Source organism: Macaca thibetana, chromosome 2 (genome assembly GCF_024542745.1).
Source record: "Macaca thibetana thibetana isolate TM-01 chromosome 2, ASM2454274v1, whole genome shotgun sequence".
Lineage (NCBI taxonomy): Eukaryota > Metazoa > Chordata > Mammalia > Primates > Cercopithecidae > Macaca > Macaca thibetana.
Window position 1 is genome coordinate 58,389,676 of NC_065579.1, and position 23,770 is coordinate 58,413,445.

At 42.7% G+C, this 23,770-nt stretch overlaps 3 protein-coding genes across 6 annotated transcripts in view; 1 reads left to right on the top strand and 2 right to left on the bottom strand.

The window, feature by feature from the left end:
• Positions 1-299, bottom strand: part of PLCH1 (phospholipase C eta 1) — a 254,167-nt gene extending 253,868 nt beyond the window's left edge. The window contains exon 1 of the mRNA XM_050778230.1: positions 19-299. The gene's annotated coding sequence lies outside the window, so the exon portion shown is untranslated. The remainder of the gene's footprint in view (positions 1-18) is intronic.
• The window catches only part of GMPS (guanine monophosphate synthase), a 792,617-nt gene that overhangs the window by 582,443 nt on the left and 186,404 nt on the right, over positions 1-23,770 (top strand). The window lies entirely within an intron of this gene.
• Positions 1,871-23,770, bottom strand: part of C2H3orf33 (chromosome 2 C3orf33 homolog) — a 59,713-nt gene continuing 37,813 nt past the window's right edge. Inside the window, exons 4-7 of one of the 4 annotated variants that reach the window (XR_007723113.1) lie at positions 23,413-23,573; positions 19,394-19,812; positions 8,648-8,745; positions 1,871-2,842 (exon numbers count right to left, since the gene is read on the bottom strand). Coding sequence is in view for 3 of the 4 variants with exons in the window: in XM_050778246.1 (XP_050634203.1) it covers positions 19,414-19,812; positions 23,413-23,573 (560 nt within the window). In the remaining variant the exon portion in view is untranslated. Of the gene's footprint in view, positions 2,843-8,647; positions 8,746-9,270; positions 9,370-18,529; positions 19,813-23,412; positions 23,574-23,770 lie in introns of those variants that run through there. The other 3 variants (XM_050778246.1, XM_050778247.1, XM_050778245.1) reach the window with 3 other exon arrangements.

The window sequence follows — 23,770 nt, forward strand, 5'->3', positions numbered from 1 at the left end:
TCCCCCGAAAGCACTGACCTCCTCAGCTTTGAGTGTTCAGTAGATGAAGGACTCCTCGGAGTCCGTGGCACAGGGAGCCACCTCCGAAGTGCTGGGGTGATGAGTTATTGGCCCCTGTGACTCCAACTCCAAAGCCCTGCCAAGGGCCAGAAAAGCCCCCCTAGAAGAGCACTTCTCCCCACTAGCCAGCAGAAGCCCCAGAAGAGCGGGGAAGAGCAGGGTGCCGCCGCCACAACCTGCTTTCTCATTCAAATCCTCACACTCACACAGGAGCCCCACTCCCTCTCGGCCCCGCAGCTTCCGAGGAAATCAGGAACTGGAGTTGGGAAGAGCGGACTGGAGCGCCCGCTGCCTCCGCTGGCCCGGGCGGGATAGGTGTACGGAACCCCAGGGCTGCACCTGGAATCCTTGACTTACACTCTTCTGCGGGTCTCCCCGCTTGGCAAGGGCCAGAAGCATTGGCAATGAAGTCCTTTTACCTACGCCCCACCCCCTGCAAGTTTCAAAAGTTTCCAAACCCAGGGTAATCCCCTGATACTCAGTTTGGGGCTGTAGCTGGAGGGCCTCGGTGGTGGGCGGGTAAAGGAGAAACAAAGTTGGAGGTGAAGGGGCAGGGAATGGGAACTGCGTGCAACTTGCACCAAAGTAAAAGGTGTTCTGAAATGCCCGTCTTACCTCCTTTAAAAAAAACAAAATTCTCAGAACATAGCATCTGTCAATGCTGCAAATTAAAGAGATCCACTTTGAGTGAAGTGCAACTAAAATTGAGAGTGTGGATGATAACACTTTGCTTTTATTTATTCCCAGTCTCTTCATTTGGAAATGCTACTCCTTGGCATTAACAGGACACTTACTCACTTAGATCCGTTTAGTAGCTGGTTGACTCAAGCGGGCAACCTGCCGGGAGTAAGAAGACCGCGGTGGCAGAGGAAAGCTTGCACAGAGCAGGCACTCAAGTGTAGATGAAACGATGAAATCTACTGAACGCCCTGACAGGATGAGTGACCAGCTAGGGGCGGATGCGGGAACCGCCACTGGTCTAGACTGCCGCAGTGTGATCCGGCTTCTGGATTCCAGGATTTACATTTATCAGCCTTCTTTCAACCTGCCCTATTGTTAGTTCAAAGCCTGGCTGGGAAGGAGTGGGGACGCAGCTCTTCACTCACCTTTCAGTTTAAAATAATCTTCCAATAAGAATGTCCTAGGAAAGCTGGCAGCATGGGGTTGGCAGGGATTTTCTGGGCTTAGTGACAACATAAACTAAAGTCATTTTCTTTTTTCATGCGTGAATTTGCCCAGGAAGTTACAAATGAGTAAATTACAAATGAGTGCCTGAGAATGGAGCTCCGGGCCTTGGCTGCCTGTCCGCTTTGACAGACAGTTAGTGTGGAGGGTGGTAGCACTGTGACCTCTCAGCACAAGATCTAGGGTTTCACCTTTTCATCCCACTTAGCCGATACCATAGAAACAACCCATTTGTATTATTCAATTCAACAGAGGCAATTACAATGTCACAGCAAAGCACCATGGGCAAGAAGAAACTTTATCCTGAAAACAATCCTAGACTCTTAGAAAAAAGAAAAAAGCCACCAGAATACCCACTTGAATTTCTTCCTCCCAATAGTACCAGGAAGAAATCAATTTGGAAAAAAATATAGGTAAAACGTTCTTTGCCTCTATAGAAAGAAACCTCCCCAAATTTACTTTTGTTTTTGTTTTTTTTACATGCCCATACATAAGCCTCAATTTATAAGAAATTAAGTCATTAACCCTCTGCCTCCAAACTGCTTTTTATTTTGTAAACATGCTTGTTGGAGATTTGTTTTGCTGGTAATCTCCATGGTGAATAGAAAAGCCAAAAAAAAAAAAAACCACCAAGATAATCCCTCAACAGCAGCAGTTCACCCCCTAACCTCCGGTGTTTGTCTTTCTTGAGTCTGAAAAAATGCAGATGCACATGTTGAAATAAACTCAGACACAAAGTTTCTAATAAGAGCACTTGTTTGCTATGCACTTTATTTTGATAGTTTTAATCAACTCCCATAATTTTGTAAACTTTCAAATTTTTTAATTGTGTGGTATTTCAAACCTACCAAAAACAGGACATACACCATGTAATACTCCTGCTCCCCCAACCCCTTCTTTTTTAAATAAAGTATTACAGATACGGCTAAACCCCAACTCCTGACTCGTTACCCCCACCCCTTTCCAAGGGTAATAATTCTGAAGTTGATATGAATCATAATTATGCATGTTCTTAAATGTTTAGGATATTTATACATCCATAATCTTTTAATGTAGCTTTTCTCTCCAAGTCTTTTTAACATTATTTATCAGAGAAAAATCACTAAAACAATTAATTAATTAATTGGAGAAAATCACTAAAAACAAGAAAATTTGTTACATTGCTAAGTTTTTAGAAGCAGGACAGAACTATTTTTCCTGCTTGTGACAATCAGAGTATGGAATAATAACACAGGGATTAGAAAGTGGGTAATAAGCAGCCTCTCTAGGTTACACAAACTCTTCCATGGTTACCGAAGAATAAATAGAAAAACAAAACAAATAATGCCCTCCTCTTTCACTGGTTAAAGGGGAACTGGAGAAAATGAGACCTACATTAAAACTTCTTTGGGCAGGTAAGACAAACATCCTACATGGTAATAAAGTACCTTTTCTAGATGATCTCTTGGTCATGCAAGCTATGATCTTTTAGTAAGGATTTACCACTTTTCCAAGTATAAAGAACTCCTGCTGGTAGCTCAATACAAGGTTGAAATCCGCCTGGCTGAGAAGTCTGGGGTTGAATTAGCTCTGCTTCTTCAAGCACAGGGACATCCATCTGTACAGTAGTTACAAAAAATCCTTTGCTGTGATCCTTTGACTTCATGTCCTCCCAGCATTAAAAGTGCTAAGAAAGCATCAATTTTTCTTAAATGCCATTGAATGGTGAAAGGCATCCTTCCCAACCCCCACCCTCCTCATTTCCTGAGTGATGACTCTCATTAATTATACTGGCACACCGCGGCCCAGCCTCCCTTCTAAATAGCTGCCAGATTTCTACATATCATCTCTGCCTTGATACAGAATGTGCACTGACACCAGGATCACAGAAAATCCTGGAAGAGGTGCCTGATACACGGTAGAATGATTGATGTGCCTTGTTGTGAGCCCACTGCGCTGCATATCGCAGGGGGGTTCTTAGAAAACTGCACTGGAAATTTCTGTGTTGGAAAAAGATTTTTCTAGCTGCACAAAAATTGCGCTTCCAGTTGCAAAAAGAGCCACTTATTTAAGGTGTTCAAATTTAAACAGCAACCATCTTGAGTTATACCCATGAGCAAGAGAGGAAAGGAGATAAATATTCCCTATTTTAATCAATGCACCAAGTTAAGAAAACCTTGACCAAAAAAGCTTATCAAGAAGGAGGCATTCCTCTTTCAACACATATTTCTTCAGTACTTGCCATGTGCCAGGCACTGCTCTAGGTGGTTAGCCTTAGCTGGAATATAGATAGCACTCCTGAAGTAGAGCGTAGTACCTGTCTTTATGGCCCTACTCTATGAATTGGTCACGGCCTTTAGGTACAAATAACAAAACCCCTTATCAAACCAGCTTGAGTAAAAAGCTGATGTATTGACTCCCACTTTACGATGGGGGAAGGATAAGGACTTCAGAAACGATGGGAGTCTAGCAATTCAGAATCAGCATTTCTCTTGTTAAAGAAAAAATTATTCAATGTTAAAGCATGGTAAGGAAGGCTTTATTCAGGACCACTGAAATCGACACAGGGACTACTGCACGGAGCTCATGCAGAATACAGCATAGGCAGCTGGGAAGTTATAGACAAAGAGCAGATGGGGTTGCTGGATGACAAATCACTAAGAGGAAACATCAGGGATATGAGGGACTCCAGCTAAACCGACCTAACTGGATTCTTGCTGAACACAGGCCAGGGTGATCAGACATGACCTGGGGGACAGTGGAGGATGAAGGATCTATTGAGGGTGATCAGATATGGAGACTGGGGGTTCTTGCTAAACTGACTTAGCAGAACTCCTTACTAAAACTGAGTTTTACAAGAAAATGCATATATGGGCCCAGGAGAAGGCTCAGAAGCATGACTAATGTTTGGCCAAGCAAGCAATTTTTGTCACTCTCACACTGTCACCTTTGCTCCTACTATTTCCCTCTCTCTGCTTTTCTCAGTATTTTGATCCTGTTCTCTCCTATTCCATATGAGCTTTCTGTACAACCTGGGGGTGGGGAGAACATGGCTAGAGACAGCTCCAGGTTTCAATCGTCTCAGCTAGAGAGGCCTTTTTGCTTTTACCATCTGTAAATAAGAGGGTAGGAAAGGATTTGAACTGACCTGACTTAGGTCATGTATCCATCCATAGGTCAATTACTGTGGACAACAATAAGTAGAGTGTATGTGTGGCCAGACCCTGATTATACACACACCCTTATAGCCAGGAAGGTGGGATATTATAAATAGCAGCCCATCAGAACTACTTGGAACCAGAGAGGATTTGTTCCCAAGATGAAAGGGGCTGGTTCTACCAAGTGAAGGCAGGAAGAGATTCTAGCAAATAAAAAGAATAGATGTGGGCTGGGCACGATGGCTCATACCTGCAATACCAGCACTCTGGGAGGCTGAGGCGGGTGGATGACAAGGTCAGGAGTTCGAGATCAGCCTGGCCAACATGGTAAAACCCCGTCTCTACTAAAAATACAAAAATTAGCCAGGTGTGGTGGCAGCCACCTGTAATCCCAGCTCCTCGGGAGGCTGCGGCAGAGAATTGCTTGAACCCAGGAGGTGGAGGTTGCAGTGAGCAAAGATCGTGCCACTACACTCCAGCCTGGATGACAGAGCGAGACTCCGTCTCAAAAAAAAAAAAAAAAAAAAAAGAATAGATGTTCCCTAGGGCGCCCTCTCTTAAATCTGCTGCCAAAGGAAGAAACACCTTTAGACTGATTTATATGTATACTACTTAATCTACAGAGTAGATCAGAAGCGAAATGTCCTAAATCCATCACAGGAGACTGAGGGGAGAGGAGTAGTAATGGCCAACTGTAAGTGCTGCCAATCTTTCCCTCCCCAGCTGAAGAAGCATGTGTCCCCATGTGGGTCCAACTGGCAGGAGCTGGAGATGGGGAGGAAGGAACACAACCAGGATAGCTGATCTCTGAAAGGATTGTTTTCTTTTGTGTTTTTCACTTTTTATCATGGAAGTGTTTATACATACACAAAAGTAGAATAGTATAGTAAAACCCTATGTACTAGTCACTGTGTTTCAACAATTATTAATATTTTGGCAACTTTATCCAGGAATATGGAGATTCGCTGAAATACCTGAATTCATAAACTAACACATTTTTGCAGTACTATGATGTTGGTTACTGAAAGAAATACATGCCTCTTATGGTAAATTATATAAGACCAGTGCATGCAAAGCCCTTAGCAAAATGCCTGGTACAAAATGAGTTCTCAAATATGTCTTTACTGTTAATATTTGAAACCTATTTAAACTTTTTATTTATTTACTTATTATTTTGTGTGTGTGTGTGTGATGGAGTTTCACTCTCGTTGCCGAGGCTGGAGTGCAGTTGCGCGATCTCAGCTCACTGCAACCTCGCCCTCCTGGGTTCAAGTGATTCTCTTGCCTCAGCCTCCCAAGTAGCTGGGATTACAGGCAGGCGCCACCATGCCTGGCTAATTTTGTATTTTTAGTAGAAATGGGGTTTCGCCATGTTGGCCAGGTGAACTCCTGACCTCAGGTGATGTGCTCACCTCGACCTCCCAAAGTGCTGGGATTACAGGCCTGAGCCACTGTGCCCGGCTGAAAGTTTTTAAATATGAATGAAGTCTACAAATGAAATGTTTTGGCATACAGAGGAAAATAATGTTTTTTTGTTTTGTTTTGTTTTTTGAGACAAAGTCTTGCTCTGTTGCCCATACTGGAGTGCAGTGGCGTGATCTCAGTTCACTGCAATCTCTGCCTCCCAGGCTCAAGCGATTCTCCTGCCTCAGCCTCCAGAGTAGCTGGGATTACAGGCACCCGCCACCATGCCCAGCTAATTTTTGTGTTTTTTAGTAGAGACGAGGTTTCGCCATGTTGGTCAGGCTGGTCTCAAACTCCTGACCTCAGGTGATCCAACCGCCTTGGCCTTCCAAAGTACTAGGATTACAGGCATGAGCATCCAACCGAAAATAATGTTTTTTTTTAAAATAATGTTTTTTTAGAGACTGGGGTCTCACTATGTTGCCCAGGCTGGACTCTTAACTGCTCTAACTGCTGGGCTCAAGGGATCCTCCTGCCTCAGCTTCCTGAGTAGCTGGAACTACAGGTGTTCTGCTGGAAAATAACTTTTTAAGGCTAAACTCTGATTCTTCATTTACCAACAGACTATAACTTTTTTTAATGATTTATTTTTAAATGGCAGCTATTTATATTTTTTCTATAACAAGCCTAAATAACTATTTTCCCATTTTATCTGGAAAGGTCAAAAATATTATAAGCAAATGCACATTTCACCATACAAATAAGAAGAAAACATGATTTAAATTGTTAAACTTAGGAATGAGCCTGGACTACATATCAGAATTCTAAATACTAGGTCCCCACTTCACTACCTTGGCAAAATACTTCATCCTGTGAATGCTGGGTGAAGGTAAAGTAGCATAGCTGCGCCTAAGTTAATTTTATTCAACTAAGATTTTCTTAACCTCAGTTATACTTCTCGGGAGATTTTAGTTCTCAAGATAAGGTGAACACTTTTTAAAAGGCAGTAAGTGTGCTAAAGTGAACTTTCCCCATTTTCTGTTCTTCTCCAACGTGTTTGATTGTTTATTTCTCCTGCGGTGGGAAGGGGAACGAAGTAGTTGGAGGAAACAATAGTGTCAGAGAAGGAAGTGCCCCCTTTTCCTCCTTCCTAAGAGCTTCACAACTCAGCTCTGTGCATGTTGTTTCCAGAAAGACCTCCCACAGAGCCAATATCTGCAACTTTCAAGATGGTCAAGGCTTGCTCACCAAGACAGACCTTTAATTGAAGTTTCTTTATTCAGCCTTAGAAGTAATACTGAAACTTTGAGGCTACAGATTTCCCTCATGGAATATACTGGGCTCCCCCTCCAATACTATCATTAAAAGATTCTGTAGAATTCAACAATATAATTAAAAGAATCTGAAGTACCATTTTTATAGACATTGAACAAATGCTTAGAAAGACAAGCAAACTGAATTGTAGAGAGAAAATGAGGAAAGACACTGGTGAAAGAGTTACAGTACAAATTCTAAAGTTTTGAAAGATGGGGGCGTTGGAGGGAGGAGGCAATTTACACCACAAGGAAAACTCTTCTTCCCTACCATTTGGAATTCTAGTGGGGTGTGCAGTCTCTTTTACTAACATCTGTTTATTTTTAAGCAGAAAACAAATGGTTAGATTTTTCTGTATAAACAGAGCAAAAGGAAAAACTATACCTTAAAATTTGTATTTAGTTTTTGTTTCACTTATTTGCATAATTAAACTAGCTACATATTAAGATGGCTTGCTTTGTCCAAAATAAATGTCTCCCTTTTCAAACTTGACAAGTTTACCAAATGTTCTCTCAGATCACTTCAGCAAATTAATCTTCATGGTGTAGGCTCATGGGATGCATGGGGGAAATTCTGACTAAAAAAAAAAAGGTCCTGGTCAAAATGACAAGGCAACACTGTGATGGTCCACTCATTTATTCTTTCATTCATTTATTTAACAAATATTTACGGAGTTCCCTATATGAGCAAGAAATAGGGCCAAATCCTGCTGTGGAAGGAGCAGAAATGATCCAAAATTCAGTATTTGAATTATAAAGTCTACTGTACCTTGGACTAGAGAGGCATGTAAATAAATATTTACAATATAAATAACGAGTGCTAAAATAGATACATGTACAGTGCTGCAGAACAGAAGAGGGTGCTAATTCCTCAATTTCATTGCTAGTTACACAGAAATAAAGTGTTTTGATAACCAAAATGAAGCAGAAAATAGAAGTAATGATCCTAATGCCTCAATTTTTTAAAAACCTTATTTCTGTCTGAATTACTCACTGTCTTCACTTGAGTTATAGAAATAATCAGGCTGGCCGGGTGTGGTTGCTCATGCCTGTAAGCCCAGTACTTTGGGAACCCGAGGTAGGCAAATGAGGTCAGGAGTTCAAGACAAGCCTGGCCAACATGGTGAAACCCTGTCTCTATTAAAAATTTAAAAATTAGCTGGGTATGGTGGCGTGCACCTGTGGTTCCAGCTACTAGGAAGGCTGAGGGAAGAGAATGGCTTGAACCCAGGAGGCAGAGGTTGCAGTGAGTCAAGACTGCACCACTGCACTCCAGCCTGGGTGACAGAGCAAGATTCTGTCTAAAAAAGGAAGAAAGAGAAAAGAAAGAAAGAAAAGGAAGAAAAGAAAGAAAAGAAAGAAAGGAAGGAAAGGAAGGAAAGGAAGAAAAGGAAAGGAAGGAAAGGATAATCAGGTTTCTTCCAAAGAGTGTGCTAGAAAATGAGATCCTTGGTACTGACTTTTAGTAACCAATAATGTCATATTTTTGCATTGCAAACGAGTGCATACATTCAAATATATTTATAACAAAAAATTAACAATACTTACCTTTGCTATTTTCAATGCACTCTGATATATTTTATCCTGTTCTGTTCCTTTATCTTTTTCTTTTTTAATTGATTTCACATCTCACTAATAGGCAGAGCCTACAAATGAAAAACAGTGTTTAGGCCGGGTGCAGTGGCTCATGCCTGTAATTCCCAGCACTTTGGGAGGCTGAGGCGGGCAGACCATGAGGACAGGGGTTCAAGACCAGCCTGGCCAATATGTTGAAACCCTGTCTCTACTAAAAATACAGAAAAAAATTAGCCAGGCGTGGTGGTGCGCGTCTGTAGTACCAGCTACTCGGGAGGCTGAGGCAGGAGAATTGCTTGAACCCAGAAGGCGGAGGTTGCAGTGAGCTGAGATCGTGCCACTGCACTCCAGCCTGGGCATCAGAGCAAGACTCTATCTCAAAAAAAAAAAAGAAAAGAAAGAAAAACAGTGGTTGGCCAGGTACGGTAGCTCACCCTGTAATCCCAACATTTTAGGAGGCCAAGGCCAGCAGATCACTCAAGCCCAAGAGTTCAAATTCAGCCTGGACAACATGGTGAAACCCGTGTCTACAAAAAACACAAAAAAATTAGCTGGACATAGTGGTGCTGGTGTGCACCTGTAGTCTCACCTATTCAGGAGGCTGAGGTGGGAGGATCACTTGAGCCCTGGAGGCAGAGGTTGCAGTGCATTGAGATCATGCCACTGTACTCCAGCTTGGGCAACAGAGCAAGACCCTGTCTCAAAAAAAAAAAAGAAAAACAATGTTCCAATGTGTTCATTAAAAATGAACAAGAAGCAAAGCAGTAATACTCAGAACAGAACCAAGTGAGATCAAAAGATCCCCAAAGACCTCCATCCTGCCTAGTAAGTTGGTAAATCTCATAACCATATAAGATTAAGTCTCTGGAAGAATAAAGTCCTGTGATTCTCAACCCTTTAGCCATCCCTGGGCTTCTCAACCCAGATCAATAGAAAGAGGTGTCCAGATCTCAAAAGGTGGATCTGCTCCAATAGCTATTTTTTTTTTTTTTTTTTTTTTTTTTGAGACAGAGTCTGACTCTGTTGCCCAGGCTGGAGTGCAGTGGCACGATCTCGGCTTACTGCAAGCTCTGCCTCCCGGGTTCATGCCATTCTCCTGCCTCAGCCTCCAGAGTAGCTGGGACTACAGGTGCCCACCACCACTCCCAGCTAATTTTTTGTATTTTCAGTAGAGACAGGGTTTCACCATGTTAGCCAGGATGGTCTCGATCTCCTGACCTTGTGATCCGCCCACCTCAGCCTCCCAAAGTGCTGGGATTACAGGTGTGAGCCACCACGCCCGGCCTCCAATGGCTATTTTTGAAGAGGTCATGGAGGATAAGGATGATCTTACAGAAAACAGAACTGAGGCACCCAGATGATATGACCAAGAAACACACACAACTAGAACCAGGAGCTATCATTATTCCTCTCCGGCAGGACAAGACATAGTTGTGGACCACTGAATTCTGTTTTCCTCGCATTATATAGTGGATGCATTGACATTTGAACTAAGGCTTCCAGACCATGAGGAACTACCTCTAGACCTGACCAAAAGGGAGTAACTCTCAGAGATCCCAAACAAGGGGATGGGCTTTTTGGATTGTAATTGGGTAATCCTACCCACTTACTTACTAGATAAATCCTACCTTTTTTCTTTAAGTATAATAATGAACTCAAGTCATCAGTATCTCAGTACAATACCACCTCATCATAATTTGCAAAATATTAAAATATCTAGCTAATTAATGATACCTTTCCTGATTTTCCATCATTAATATCATTTTCAAATTATAATATTTAATAGTTTGATGTAATTTTAATGGGAGGAATGCAAGTTAAAAGAATGAGTTCAAATTGCCACCTTGAAAAAGAAAGTATAGTTTGTTCATTTAAAAAGCATTTTTACTGTTTTACTGTTAAATTTCTGTTCTTAACCTATTTTATTTTATTTTTTTAACACAAAGTCTCGCTCTATCGCCCAGGCTGGAGTGCAGTGGCACAACAATCAGCTCACTGCAACCCCCGCCTCCCAGGTTCAAGCAATTCTCCTGTCTCAGCCTCACGAGTAATTGGGATTGCAGGTGCCCACCACCACGCCCGGGTCATTTTTGTATTTTTAGTAGAGACAAGGTTTTGCCATGTTGGCCAGGCTTGTCTCGAACTCCTGACCTTAGGTGATCTGCCCACCTCAGCCTCCCAGAGTGCTGGGATTATAGCGGTGAACCACCTCACCTGGCAGGTGTTTTAAAATTTTAAAACAAAAAATTTTAATTTTTTATTTGTTTAGTTGTTTTTAAACAGAGTCTTACCCTTTCACCCAGGCTGGAGTACAGTGGCACAATTTCGGCTCACTACAACCTCCACCTCCCCAGTTCAAGCGATTTTCCTGCCTCAGTTTCCTGAGTAGCTGGGATTACAGGTGCCCGCTACCACATCTGGCTAATTTTTATATTTTTAGTAGAGACAGAGTTTCACCATGTTGGTCAGGGTGGTCTCAAACTCCTGACCTCAGGTGATCCACCCACCTTGACCTCCCAAAGTGTTAGGATTACAGGCATGAGCCACTGCGCCTGGCCTTAACCATTTTAATATTAATCTTGAGTTTTTTATTTTCTTCAGCCTTTTCATATTAATAAATTTGTATTACTTTCTCCCTGTGATTTGCCTTCATAGAAATAGCTGCCTCGGTGGCTGGGTGCAGTGGCTTATGCCTGTAATCCCAGGACTTCGGGAAGCCAAGGTAGGTGGATCACCTGAGGTTCGGAGTTAGAGACCAGCCTGACCAACATGAAGAAACCCCTTCTCTGAAACTAAAAATACCAAATTAGCTGGGCATGGTGGCACATGCCTGTAATCCCAGCTACTCGGGAGGCTGAGGCAGGAGAATTGCTTGAACCCGGGAGGCAGAGGTTGAGGTGAGCTGAGATCGTGCCATTGCACTCCAGCCTGGACAACAAGAGTGAAACTCCATCTCAAAAAAAAAAGAAAAAGAAAAAGAAATAGCTGCCTTGGTAGTGACTTTAGAGAAGCTCCATATCATTAAGAAGCATCTCCTAGGAAACCAGCTCCTCCTCAACTATCCCAGCAGTGTAGCCACTCCCTTAGTATAGCTGTCATTTCTTTTTTCTTTTTTGAGAAGGAGTCGCACTCTGTCACCAGGCTGGAGAGCAGTGGTGCAATCTCAGCTCACGGCAATCTCCGCCTCCTGGGTTCAAGCAATTCTTCTGCCTCAGCCTCTGGAGTAGCTGGGACTACAGGCGCCCACCACCACGCCCAGTTAATTTTTTTATTTTTAGTAGATATGGGGTTTCATCATGTTGGCCAGGCTGGTCTGGAACTCCTGACCTCAAGTGATCTGCCCACCTCGGCCTCCCAAAGTGCTGCGATTACAGGCGTGAGCCACTGCGCCTAGCCCTGTCATATCTTTTAATGACGGCTAAGCAATACTGTTTCTGTTGGTACCCTGAACGTCTAGAACACTGCTGTTTCTTGGCTTCTTGAACCACGTAGCCTCTTTATGTCAATGTGTTATCAGGAGGTGCAAGAATTCTCAGTTCTAGTCTAACTTGGAAGAAATAATTCAGCCAAGAGATGCACAGCAAGGGTTAAGTAGCAGAGTTTATTGAAGGAAGATAAAGTACATTCCTAGAGAGGAGTGAAAAACAGCTCTAGGTTGCTCCAGCTGGAAAAACAGTAGTAGTAACATTTAAGTAAAGAGACAGTACATGGTGAAATAAGAAACCAGCAGCAGGCCAGGTGCGGTGGCTTATACCTGTAATCCCAGCACTTTGGGAGGCCAAGGCAGGTGGATCACTTGAGGTCAGGAGTTCAACACCAGCCTGGCAAACATGGTGAAACCCTGTCTCTACTAAAAATGCAAAAATGTAGCTAGGTGTGATGGTGTGTGCCTGTGGTCCCAGGTACTCGGGAGGCTGATGCAGGAGAATCACTTGAACCCAGCAGGCAGAGTTTGCAGGGAACCAAGATCGCACCACCGCACTCCAGCCTGAGCGACAGAGGCAAGACTCTGTCTCAAAAAAAAAGCCAGCAGCAGCTAGTGCTGGAGGATTCTCTTTATGAGAATATTACATGATTATTCAGAAAGGGGCGTGAGGGGAATGTTACTCGCAAGATGTTTCAGGAAGTCTCTTTGGGCGTGCACGCTCTGTGGTTGTACATGCCAGTACACATGTCACATGTCTCATTAGCATTTAAAATCTCCACCCAGGGGAGTGTTTTTTACTATTATAATGAGCAAAAGGCTACTCTAGGGTGAATTTTTGGAGGAGTGCACATGCTCATCAGCAGGGAAAGTTTCTACCATGGTATCTGTGGCTTGGGCCTTATACGTACCCTTTAGGAATGCAGGAGACCAACCATAAGGCCAGAAGTAGCCAGTGTAGCCACTGGGTTTTGTTTTTTTGTTGTTTTGTTTTGTTTTTGCTGACTGTGAGTGGGCAGTGCTGATTATTAGTGGGCAGCATCTCCAGGACTTTTCTCAGAGGAGCTCCCTTGTCTGCTCATTTCTGGCTATCTGCCTACTTTAACAAATGGTAGCTAGCACATGTAACACTGGACTGGGGACAAACTGTGTCAACAACATGCCCCTTGACAGCACATAGAGTTTAATTACCCAAGGGAGGGTCTTATAGCTCAAAGATGCAGTCCTTACATTGTTGAGGAGCCAAATGATGCTGGAGCAATTCAGAAGAAGATAAAACTCTTGCATAACATTATCTGCCTGCCTCAAGTGCAGTTGATTCTTTTTTTGAGATGGAGTCTTGCTCCGTCACCCAGGCTGGAGTGCAGTGGCACGATCTCAGCTCATTGCCACCTCCGCCTCCTGGGTTTAAGCAATTCTCTGCCTCAGCCTCCCGAGTAGCTGGGACTACAGGCACCTGCCACCACACCTGGCTAATTTTTGTATTTTTATTAGAGACAGGGTTTTACCATGTTGGCGAGGCTGGTCTCGAACTCCTAGCCTCAAGTGATCTGCCTGCCTCGGCCTCCCAAAGTGCTGGGATTACAGGCATGAGCCACCGTGCCCGGTGCAGTTAATTCTCTAAAAGCAGGTTTGCAAGCGTATTAGGTTGGTGTGAGGTACTGACTGGGATCTCTACCGGACTCCAGGAGTTACCAGATATAGCAGGCATAACAGCAGCACTGTTGGGATCCATGGCTCTAATTTTCCTTTGAGTCAAGTTTTAAGAAGACGGTATTTCAGGCAGCAGTATCCCCAGACTTCCCAGTAGTGGGAGAAGTCAAGCTGATTTAGGTTTCACAAGTACCAGCTAAGAGAAGAGGTCTGGGAGTAAGGAGGAGTGGGAAAGTTAGAGTCTACAGAGCAGCAACCATCCTTTCCCTTTCCCATTCAAATGGGGGAGGAGATTTGACATTAACACTTCCCTTCTCTTTTTACAAGGCTGAGGGTATTACATATCCCACTATCCTGGGAAATCATGATTGTCTCTCCTGAAATTTGCTAAGCTACTGGACCTGCCAGCATTTCATTTTTCTGAGACAAGAAGAAAGAGGCATGATTTGAGAAGTGAGGCGAGAGAGGAAGTGCCTGGATAAGAGCTGACATTCCCATCACTTAGTGGAAGAGTACATGTGTTTCCGGCTAGGCACAGTGGCTCATGCCTGTAATCACAGCATTTTGGGAGGCTGAGGTGGGCAGATTGCCTGAGATTAGGAGTTCAAGACCAGCCTGGCCAACATGGCGAAACCCCATCTCTGCTAAAAATAAAAAAATTAGCCAGGTGTTGTGGCACACACCTGTAATCCCAGCTGCTCAGGAAGTTGAGGCAGGAGAATCACTTGAACCGAGGAGATGGAGGTTGCAGTGAGCCGAGATCATGCCACTGCACTCCTGCATGGGTGACAGAGTGAGACTCCACCTCAAGAAAAAAAGAAAAAGTATGCCGAGCGCGGTGGCTCATGCCAGCACTTTGGGAGGCCGAGGTGGGTGGATCATGAGGTCAGGAGATCGAGACCATCCTGGCTAACACAGTGAAACCCTGTCTCTACTAAAGAATACAAAAAATTAGCCGGGCGTAGTGGCGAGCGCCTATAGTCCCAGCTACTCAGGAGGCTGAGGCAGGAGAATGGAGTGAACCCAGGAGGCGGGGGTTGCAGTGATCCGAGATTGTGCCACTGCACTCCAGTCTGGGCAACAGAGCAAGACTCCATCTCAAAAAAAAAAAAAAAAAAAAAAAAAAAAAGAAAAAGTATGAATAGAAAATGAAAAACCCCAAAAAAGGAAACGTAAATTAAGAAGAGACTGAAAAGAACCAAAAAATCCAAATCTTTAGAAACAAAGAACCAAATTCATTTGATAGAAAAATATTTTAAAAGCAAGGAAGTCTAGGTACCCAAAGTACCAAAAGAAAAGAAGGCCGAAAGGAAAACAGAGTGGCTATGGATCCTGTTTTTTTAAAGACAAGATTGTAGGGGAAAATCGTAGTATCTTTTCCTCACTCATTGCAAGATTCAGACTGACATCCCTCATAAAAGACAGATTAACAAGAGAAAAACCTATAAAAATTTATTTAATATAAATTTTATATGACATAAGAGCCATCAGAAATGAAGACTCAAAAACCCAGGGAAAACTATGTATATTTATGGACGATCATGCAGAGGACAAATGGGTACGACCTAATGGTATCAAACTCGGGGGAGCTGGCTGGGTACAGTGGCTCACAGCTGTAATCCCAGGACTTTGGGAGGCAGAGGCAGGTGGATCACCTGAGATTAGGAGTTCGAGACCAGCCTGGCCAACATGGCAAAACCCTGTCTCTACTAAAAATACAAAAATTAGCCAGGTGTGGTGGTACACGCCTGTAATCCCAGTTATTTGGGAGGCTGAGGCAGGAGAATCGCTTGAACCCAGAAGGCAGAGGTTGCAATAAGCCAAGATCACGCCATTGCACTCCAGCTTGGGTGACAGAGCAATACCCTATCTCGAAAACAAAAATAAATAAACTTGGGGGAATAAGGCCGATTTGATCAGATTTTTCTTGGCCTCTGGGGATAGAGAAGACTCCCTCTGATATAAGGGTCTTCTGACCTACTTTCAAGAGAGGCAGGTCAGATAATTATTTTATGGCCTGCTTCAGGAAAGAAAGGTGGCAGAAGGTCAGAGAGTGACCTTCCTGCTTCTGCAGTGTTCTCAATTTCCTTCAACTTAAAATACTCAGTATGCCAAGGTGCCACATTTTGGGGTGTCATGTTCTGAGCCCCAACAAGACCAAAAAGTAGTAAATCCTCTATGTAAGAAAGGCAAAGAGTATGGGCTTTGGTCTGATATCCAGCCTAATAGGGACTTTTTACTTTTTCAGATGGCCCTGTTATAACCATCCCAGTGATGGCTGGGCGCGGTGGCTCACGCCTGTAATCCCAGCACTTTGGGAGGCCGAGGCGGGCGGATCACAAGGTCAGGAGATCGAGACCACGGTGAAACCCCGTCTCTACTAAAAAAATACAAAAAATTAGCCAGGCGCGGTTGTGGGCGCCTGTAGTCCCAGCTACTCGGGAGGCTGAGGCAGGAGAATGGCGTGAACCCGGGAGGCGGAGCTTGCAGTGAGCCGAGATTGCGCCACTGCACTCCAGCCTGGGCGACAGAGCGAGACTCCGTCTCAAAAAAATAAAATAAATAAAATAAAATAAAATAACCATCCCAGTGACAAAAGATCTAGCTTTTCTAAAATTACCCGGTTCAGCTTGTGCTTGGGTTATCCAACAAGCTGCTCTATGATACTGACCAGAGACAGGCTGAAAAAGTGAATGCAGGCCCAGAAAAAAGCTGCCAGTCAATGGAAATTCTCCACCCAAGAGCCATATGATTTTCACGTAAGTATGAATACTGCCACCGTCTAAGTGGAGAACAAGAATAGACAGCAACAGTGACTGCACATGAGAGGAGACCCCTTGATCTGCATTTCTCATTGCTCATCTTGTTCATAAAATCAGGGTTCCCTACTACATCATCAAGGGAAAGGTTAGATCAAGTCACAGGATGACCTACATCAGTCTCACTTTCATACGGCTTAACTGGAAAGATAGTTGTATGCTGGCTGAGCTGGTAGAGGCCATCAGAACTAACTACAGTGATAACTATGATACAATCTGACATCACTAGAAGACAATGACTTAGGTCCAAATTCTGTAATTCACAATGTCAAGTTGGAAAAGTAAAAGGCTCAAGAGCTTGCCACAAAACTAGTTTAAATATACTCGGTTAACTTCCCTGTAAATAAAAAAAAAACATCCCCTTAAAACAAAAAGCTATTGAGGCATAGAAACCAGGAAATAAAAACTAGGATGTGACTTCCTATCCTATCCCAAAGAAAGGTCATGAAATAAAACACATTCACACATAAAATCTTTGGAACATTTGGGACCTCATTGAAAATGAATGTTTAATTTCTAAAGGATGCAGAATCCATTTTCTTATGTTCTAAGAAGGAGTCAGGGTCAGGCGCAGTGGCTCACACCTGTAATCCCAGCACTTTGGGAGGCTGAGGCCGGCGGATCACGAGGTCAAGAGATCGAGACCATCCTGGCCAACATGGCGAAACCCTATCTCTAATAAAAATGTAAAAATTAGCTGGGCGTGGTGGCGTGTGCCTGTAGTTCCAGCTACTCGGGAGGCTGAGGCAGGAGAATTGCTTGAACTTGGGAAGGCAGAGGTTGCAGTGAACCCTGCACTCCAGTCTGGCGACAGGGCAAGACTCCACCTCAAAAAAAAAAAAAGGAGTCAGGCAGCAGCAGCAGTATACTTCTCATTCTGTGCTATTAATTCTAACAGGAGTCAACTATCTGGACTAGATGATAAGTCTGAATTTTCTTGGTATCATAAACTATTAAAAAAAAAAAAAACTTGTATAGACTTGGTGGATGTGAGTGCATTACTGCTGGCCTGGCGAAAGCAGCTTACACTGTCGGCCGGGCGCAGTGGCTCAAGCCTGTAATCCCAGCACTTTGGGAGGCCGAGACGGGCGGATCACGAGGTCAGGAAATCGAGACCATCCTGGAGAACACGGTGAAACCCCGTCTCTACTAAAAAATACAAAAAACCAGCCGGGCGAGGTGGCGGGCACCTGTAGTCCCAGCTACTCAGGAGGCTGAGGCAGGAGAATGGCGTAAACCCGGGAGGCGGAGCTTGCAGTGAGCCGAGATCGCGCCACTGCACTCCAGCCTGGGCGACAGAGTGAGACTCCGTCTCAAAAAAAAAAAAAAAGAAGCTTACACTGTCAAGATGATTTTATCAGCAAGTTTTTTAATTGCTATCTCAAATAACAAGAAATTGGGAAGCAGGGCAGTTCAAGTATTGGCTACCTCAAGGACTCAACAATGTCAGGCATCTCAGTTTTTTCTATCCTCTGTGCTGCCATCCTCAGTACATTGTTTTTTTGTTTGTTTTGTTTTTGAAACGGAGTCTCGCTCTGTCACCCAGGCAGGAGTGCAGTGGTGTGATCTGGGCTCACTGCAACCTCTACCTCCCAGGTTGAAGCGATTCTCCTGCCTCAGCCTCCCAAGTACGTGAGATTACAGGTGTGAGCCACCACATCTGGCTAATTTTGTATTTTTAGTAGAGACGGGGGTTTCACCATATTAGCCAGGCTGGTCGTTGGTCTCGAACTCCTGACCTCAAGTGATCCGTCCACCTCAGCCTCCCAAAGTGCTGGGATTACAGGCTTGAGCCACCATGCCCAGCTAGTACATTGTTTTTGTCCTCTGGATTAGCCCCCTCATCTAACAACAGTTAGAAATTAGCCATTCTTTATTACAAGGAATGATCTAAGAGACCCTGCCCCCAAATTCACAAGCAATTAGAAAGCAGTTAGGAGAAAAAAGCTACTTTGCACATAAAGCATAAAGAATTCCTTTATTATAGTGAAAGGTAATAAAACTGGAAAAATAAACATGTATCTTCTTTAAACAAAAATTCAATATGGCAATACAAAAATTAGCCAGCCTTCATGGTGAGCTCCTGTAGTCCCAGGTACTTGGGTGGCTGAGGCAGAAGAATCACTTGAACCCAGGAGGCAGAGGTTGCAGTGAGCCAAGATCACGCCACTGCACTGCAGCCTGGGTGACAAGAGCAAAACTCCGTGTTAAAACAAAAAAAGCTGGGCTGGGTAGCTCACGCCTGTAATCCTAGCCCTTTGGGAGGCCGAGGTGGGCAGATCATCTGAGGTCGGGAGTTCGAGACCAGCCTGACCAACATAGAGAAACCCCGTCTCTACTAAAAATACAAAATTAGCTGGGCATGGTGGCGCATGCCTGTAATCCCCGCTACTTGGGAGGCTGAGGCAGGAGAATCACTTGAACCCAGGAAACAGGAGGTTGCAGTGAGCTGAGATCACGCCACTGCACTCCAGCCTGGGCAACAAGAGCGAAACCTCGTGTCAAAACAAAGAAACAAAAAATTCAATATAGCTGCCCAAAATAACTAAAAACAACATAGTGGTGAAGAGTTAAACTTTCTCTTCACACAGTAGCGCTATATATATAAATCATTCAGCCTGGTAACTTCTCATGAAGTATTTCATCTTTCCTAAAATCATATTAATTAATTATAATTTGTTTAAATTAATTCTGACATTATAATAATCATCTCTTTTTAATATTTAAATGCCATTAGACTAACACTTTGATCATTTGGCAAAACTCCCATTTTGAGTCAAAAATGTCCATATATTTACATATTTACTCTTTGGAGAAGGTTACCTCTAGATCTCTTGACTGTTTCACCCTTTTCTACGAAAGTGTATGCGACTTATAAGTTCTTTGAACTTCAGTATTAAGGAGTAGTTGTTCATGTTGTCTTTCCATATTTCATAAGTCCTTCTAAGTTTGTCATAATAACTTTCCTTTTTCAAGTTGAAATCTGATCCTGTTGTTTTTAGAAAATTGTCCTTTTTCCATATTCTCCAGGAATCTTTTAATTTTTCCAAATAACTTTCTTTTTCAGAGTCTTCCTTCCATATTCCTTCTCCTTTTTTTAAGGCTGTTAATTCAGCTTTAAGTAAGTTTCTGTGAACTCTCCAATAGATTTTAGAATCATATTTAAGCCCTTTAACAAGAACAGTTTTGCCAAGACCTCTTCTCAAAATTTCTTCATTCAGATTCACGCTGAAATATCCACCCTTGAATTTAAAAATAATACAAACCAATTATTTAAGATAATTGTTGTTAAACCCATCACATCTTATTTACCTTAAAAATCAGTCATTCAACAATTTTAGTCCTCCAAAGAAAAGGCAAAAATGGTCCCCAAGGCTCCCCCAAAACAGCTCTTGCTAAATCCAAGGATTTTTATTACTAGAAGAGACCCTTTCTCAAAATCAGTTAACTCTTTTATACCATGGAATTCTCCACAGACTCACTGTTCTCCTCACCCAAAGTGGTGAGGAAGCAATAAAGTACGAAAAATGTGTTTTTGGTCTATCGGTGGTTCTATGGAGGGGAGGTGGGATGCACAAGATAGGCAGAGTGACAGCAGGACCAGCAAAAGAAACTAAGAGACGAAGAGAAACTAAACTGAAAGTAGTGGTCAAATGCAAAATGAACTGAATCATCACTGAACTGTTAAATGAGGTTCAGAATTCCAGTGTTTTGGACAGCACTGGCAAGTAAATACACTTTTAAAAGACCTCCCTCAAAATTATTAACATAAAAATAGTTTGGGCCATTGAGTCTTCATCCTACAGGAAATTTCATTCATGGAATACCTCACCTCCTAATGAAACTGGATAAATGGGATTTTTTTTTTCATTAATTTACTGTATAAAGGAGATCCTGGCGGGGCGCAGTGGCTCATGCCTGTTAATCTCAACACTTTGGGAGGCCGAGGCAGGCGGATCACGAGGTCAGGAGTTCGAGACCAGCCTGGCCAACAAGGTGAAACTCTGCCTCTACTAAAAAAACACAAAAATTAGCCGCGTGTGGTGGCAGGCGCCTGTAATCCCAGCCACTCAGGAGGCTGAGGCAGGAGAATTGCTTGAACGCGGGAGGCGGAGATTGCAGTGAGCCGAGATCGCGCCATTGCACTCCAGCCTGGGTGACAGAGCAAGGCTCCATCTCGGGAAAATAAATAAATAAATAAAAGGAGATCCTGCCTAGATACTTCTACAATCCTTGTGGGATTTTAATCTTAACAAAGGGTTAATAAAATTCTGTTCCTTCAAATTCAGAAATTTTTAGTACATGATAACAGTTATAAAGCAATTATATTTTTCTAAATCTTTCAAATCTTATAAGCTCATTCCCTTGAACCAAACTCAGAATAATTAAAAGTCCACCTCACACATTAGCAAAATTCAAACAGGAGAAGTAAATTATCACTCTATGTGTATAGCGTAGTTTGGTCAACTAGGAAGCGAGATAAAATAGAGATATGCTTATAAGATGAAATGTAGGCTCAGGAGCCAGGAAGAGTTGGGTTTGAATACAGGCTCTTCTTCTGAGTTACCCTGATCAAGACAATCAGTTTCCCTAAAAGTCTCACCTGAAAGTGGGAATAAAAACAACAACCCTGTAGAGTGGTTTTGAAGATAAGTGACATAATATAAGCATGGCACCTTAGCTCAGCGTCTGGCACATGTTGACCCTCAAAATATACATCATTGCTATCTTTATCATCATCATAATTATCTCCTTTTTTTGGTAATTATACTCTTTAATTTAAAAGCTAATATTTTTGTAAGGCCTTTGGGATGTTTTATACAACTTTGTATTATTAACTTACTTTTTTTGGTTTTTCTTTTTGTTTTTTTTGAAGCGGAGTCTCACTCTGTCACCCAGGCTGGAGTGCAGTGGCACAATCTCGGCTCACTGTAACCTCCGCCTCCAGGGTTCAAGCGATTCTCTTGCCTCAGCCTCCTGAGTAGCTGGGATTCCAGGCACCCAGCACCATGCCTAGCTAATTTTTGTATTTTTAGTAGTGACAGGGTTTCACCAAGTTGGCCAGGGTGGTCTCGAACTCCTCACCTCAAGTATACTGCCAGCCTCAGCCTCACAAAGTGCTGAGATTACAGGCATGAGTCACCATGCCCAGCCTTTATTAACTTACTTTTAAACTTACTTTTAAAATATAAGATACTTCAATTAATTAGTTTTAGATAATTCTTATTTTGAAAGTACTGAATATCATCTGGACATGCAAAAATTAAGGAATTTCATTAAGCTTTCTATTAATAATTCAAAAAGCTTTTAAGAATTAAAATGGTCAAAATTCTAATCATCTTATTTTATTTAAAAGAAGGGGTCTGTCTCTGTCGCCCAGGTTGAAGTATAGTGGCGCGATCATAGCTCACTGCAGTCTCGACTGTGTAGGCTGAAGCATTCCTCCCACCTCAGCCTCCTGAGTTGCTGGGATTACAGGCACAAGTGACTGTACCCAGCTCATAATTATAATTTTAAGAGCTGAATATCATAGAAGTGATCAAGGTATGAAAACCTATCTGATGGCCCACCAAAAAAATCTGGAGTAAGACACATCCAGGGATTCGGGACAGTGATTCAGCAACAAAGATGAAACTGTCATTTCCAGTTTTACAATGGCTATGGCCAATTATAAAGGTAAGAAAACTCTGAGGCAATATCTTTAAATGACTCATCACTGATCAGAACTAGTACCTAAGAATGTTCAACTTTATGGTTCAAAGATTTATACACTTAGACAGACCTATCAACAACATATTGGACCAGACTAAGCAAACCCTCAGGAAACACCCCGGCTGTTTGTAGTTTCCAGCTGACAAGCCTCACTCAACAAGTGGTTTATAGTAACAAGCATGATGTAATATACCCATACATAAACAAACATATAATGATACTTCCTAAATTAGCAATGCCCAGAGTCATTAATAATTTGAAGCTTATGGCCATGGTGGCTCATGCCTATATTGCCAGCACTTTGGGAGGCTGAAGCAGGCGGATCACCTGAGGTCAGGAGTTGGAGACGCGCCTGGCCAACATGGCGAAACTTCATTCTACTTAAAAATACAAAAAATTAGCCAGGCGTAGTGGTGTGCACCTCTAGTCCCAGCTACTCGGGAGGCTGAGGCAGCAGAATTGCTTAAACCTGGGAGGTAGAGGTTGCAGTGAACCAAGATCATGACACTGCACTCCAGCCTGGGCAACAGAGTGAGGCTCTGTTTCAAAAAATAATAATAATAAATAATAGGCCAGGCGCAGTGGCTCATGCCTGTAATCCCAGCACTTTGGGAGGCCGAGGTGGGTGGATCACAAGGTCAAGATATTAAGACCATCCTGGTCAGCATGGTGAAACCCCATCTCCACTAAAAATACAAAAATTAGCTGGGCATGGTGGCGGGCCCCTGTAGTCCCAACTACTTGGGAGGCTGAGGCAGGAGAATCACTTGAACCCGTGGGAGGTGGAGGTTACAGTGAGCCAAGATCGTGCCACTGCACTGCAGCCCGGCAACAGAGCGAGACTCCATCTAAAAATAAATAAATAAATAATAATAATAAAAAATAATAATTTGAAGTTTTTTTTTCTTAATTTTATTTTTTCTATAATAAACATAAATTACATATATAACAAAAATAAAATTTGTATATAAGACACCTAGTTCTCTATGCATAATCACTATCCGTAGCAGTTTAAAAAAGCAAAAAAAAAGTCAGTCCCATTATATATCCAAAGTTCTAGTTAAATAAGTGTTTACACATAAGTAATAAGAAGAATAAGATATTGCTAGTTGTTTCTTCACACTGCTTACCTTATTCACTAAAAGATAGCAAAAGAGTACTGAATTCTCCTTTCCAAGAAGTTGGAACCATAGTAATTGGGAAGGTTTTAGCTCTTTTTGTAACCATGCCTTCCCAGTTTCAGTGAGTTCTACTCCAGCCAGCTTAACCAGCAAAGCACCACGTGGCTCCTCTAAAAAGGTGAGGTAGAAAAGAGTTCAGCTTTAACAGCATGTTGTAAAAGCAAATTCCAGTCATTTGGCCTCCAAAACATAAACAAATATATTATGTTTATTTATAAATACCCAGTCTCTCTAAATGTAGACCCATTTATTTCTATATTCAAGTTTTCTTTTAAAACAATACAAGTATACATAACAGAGTAATTTC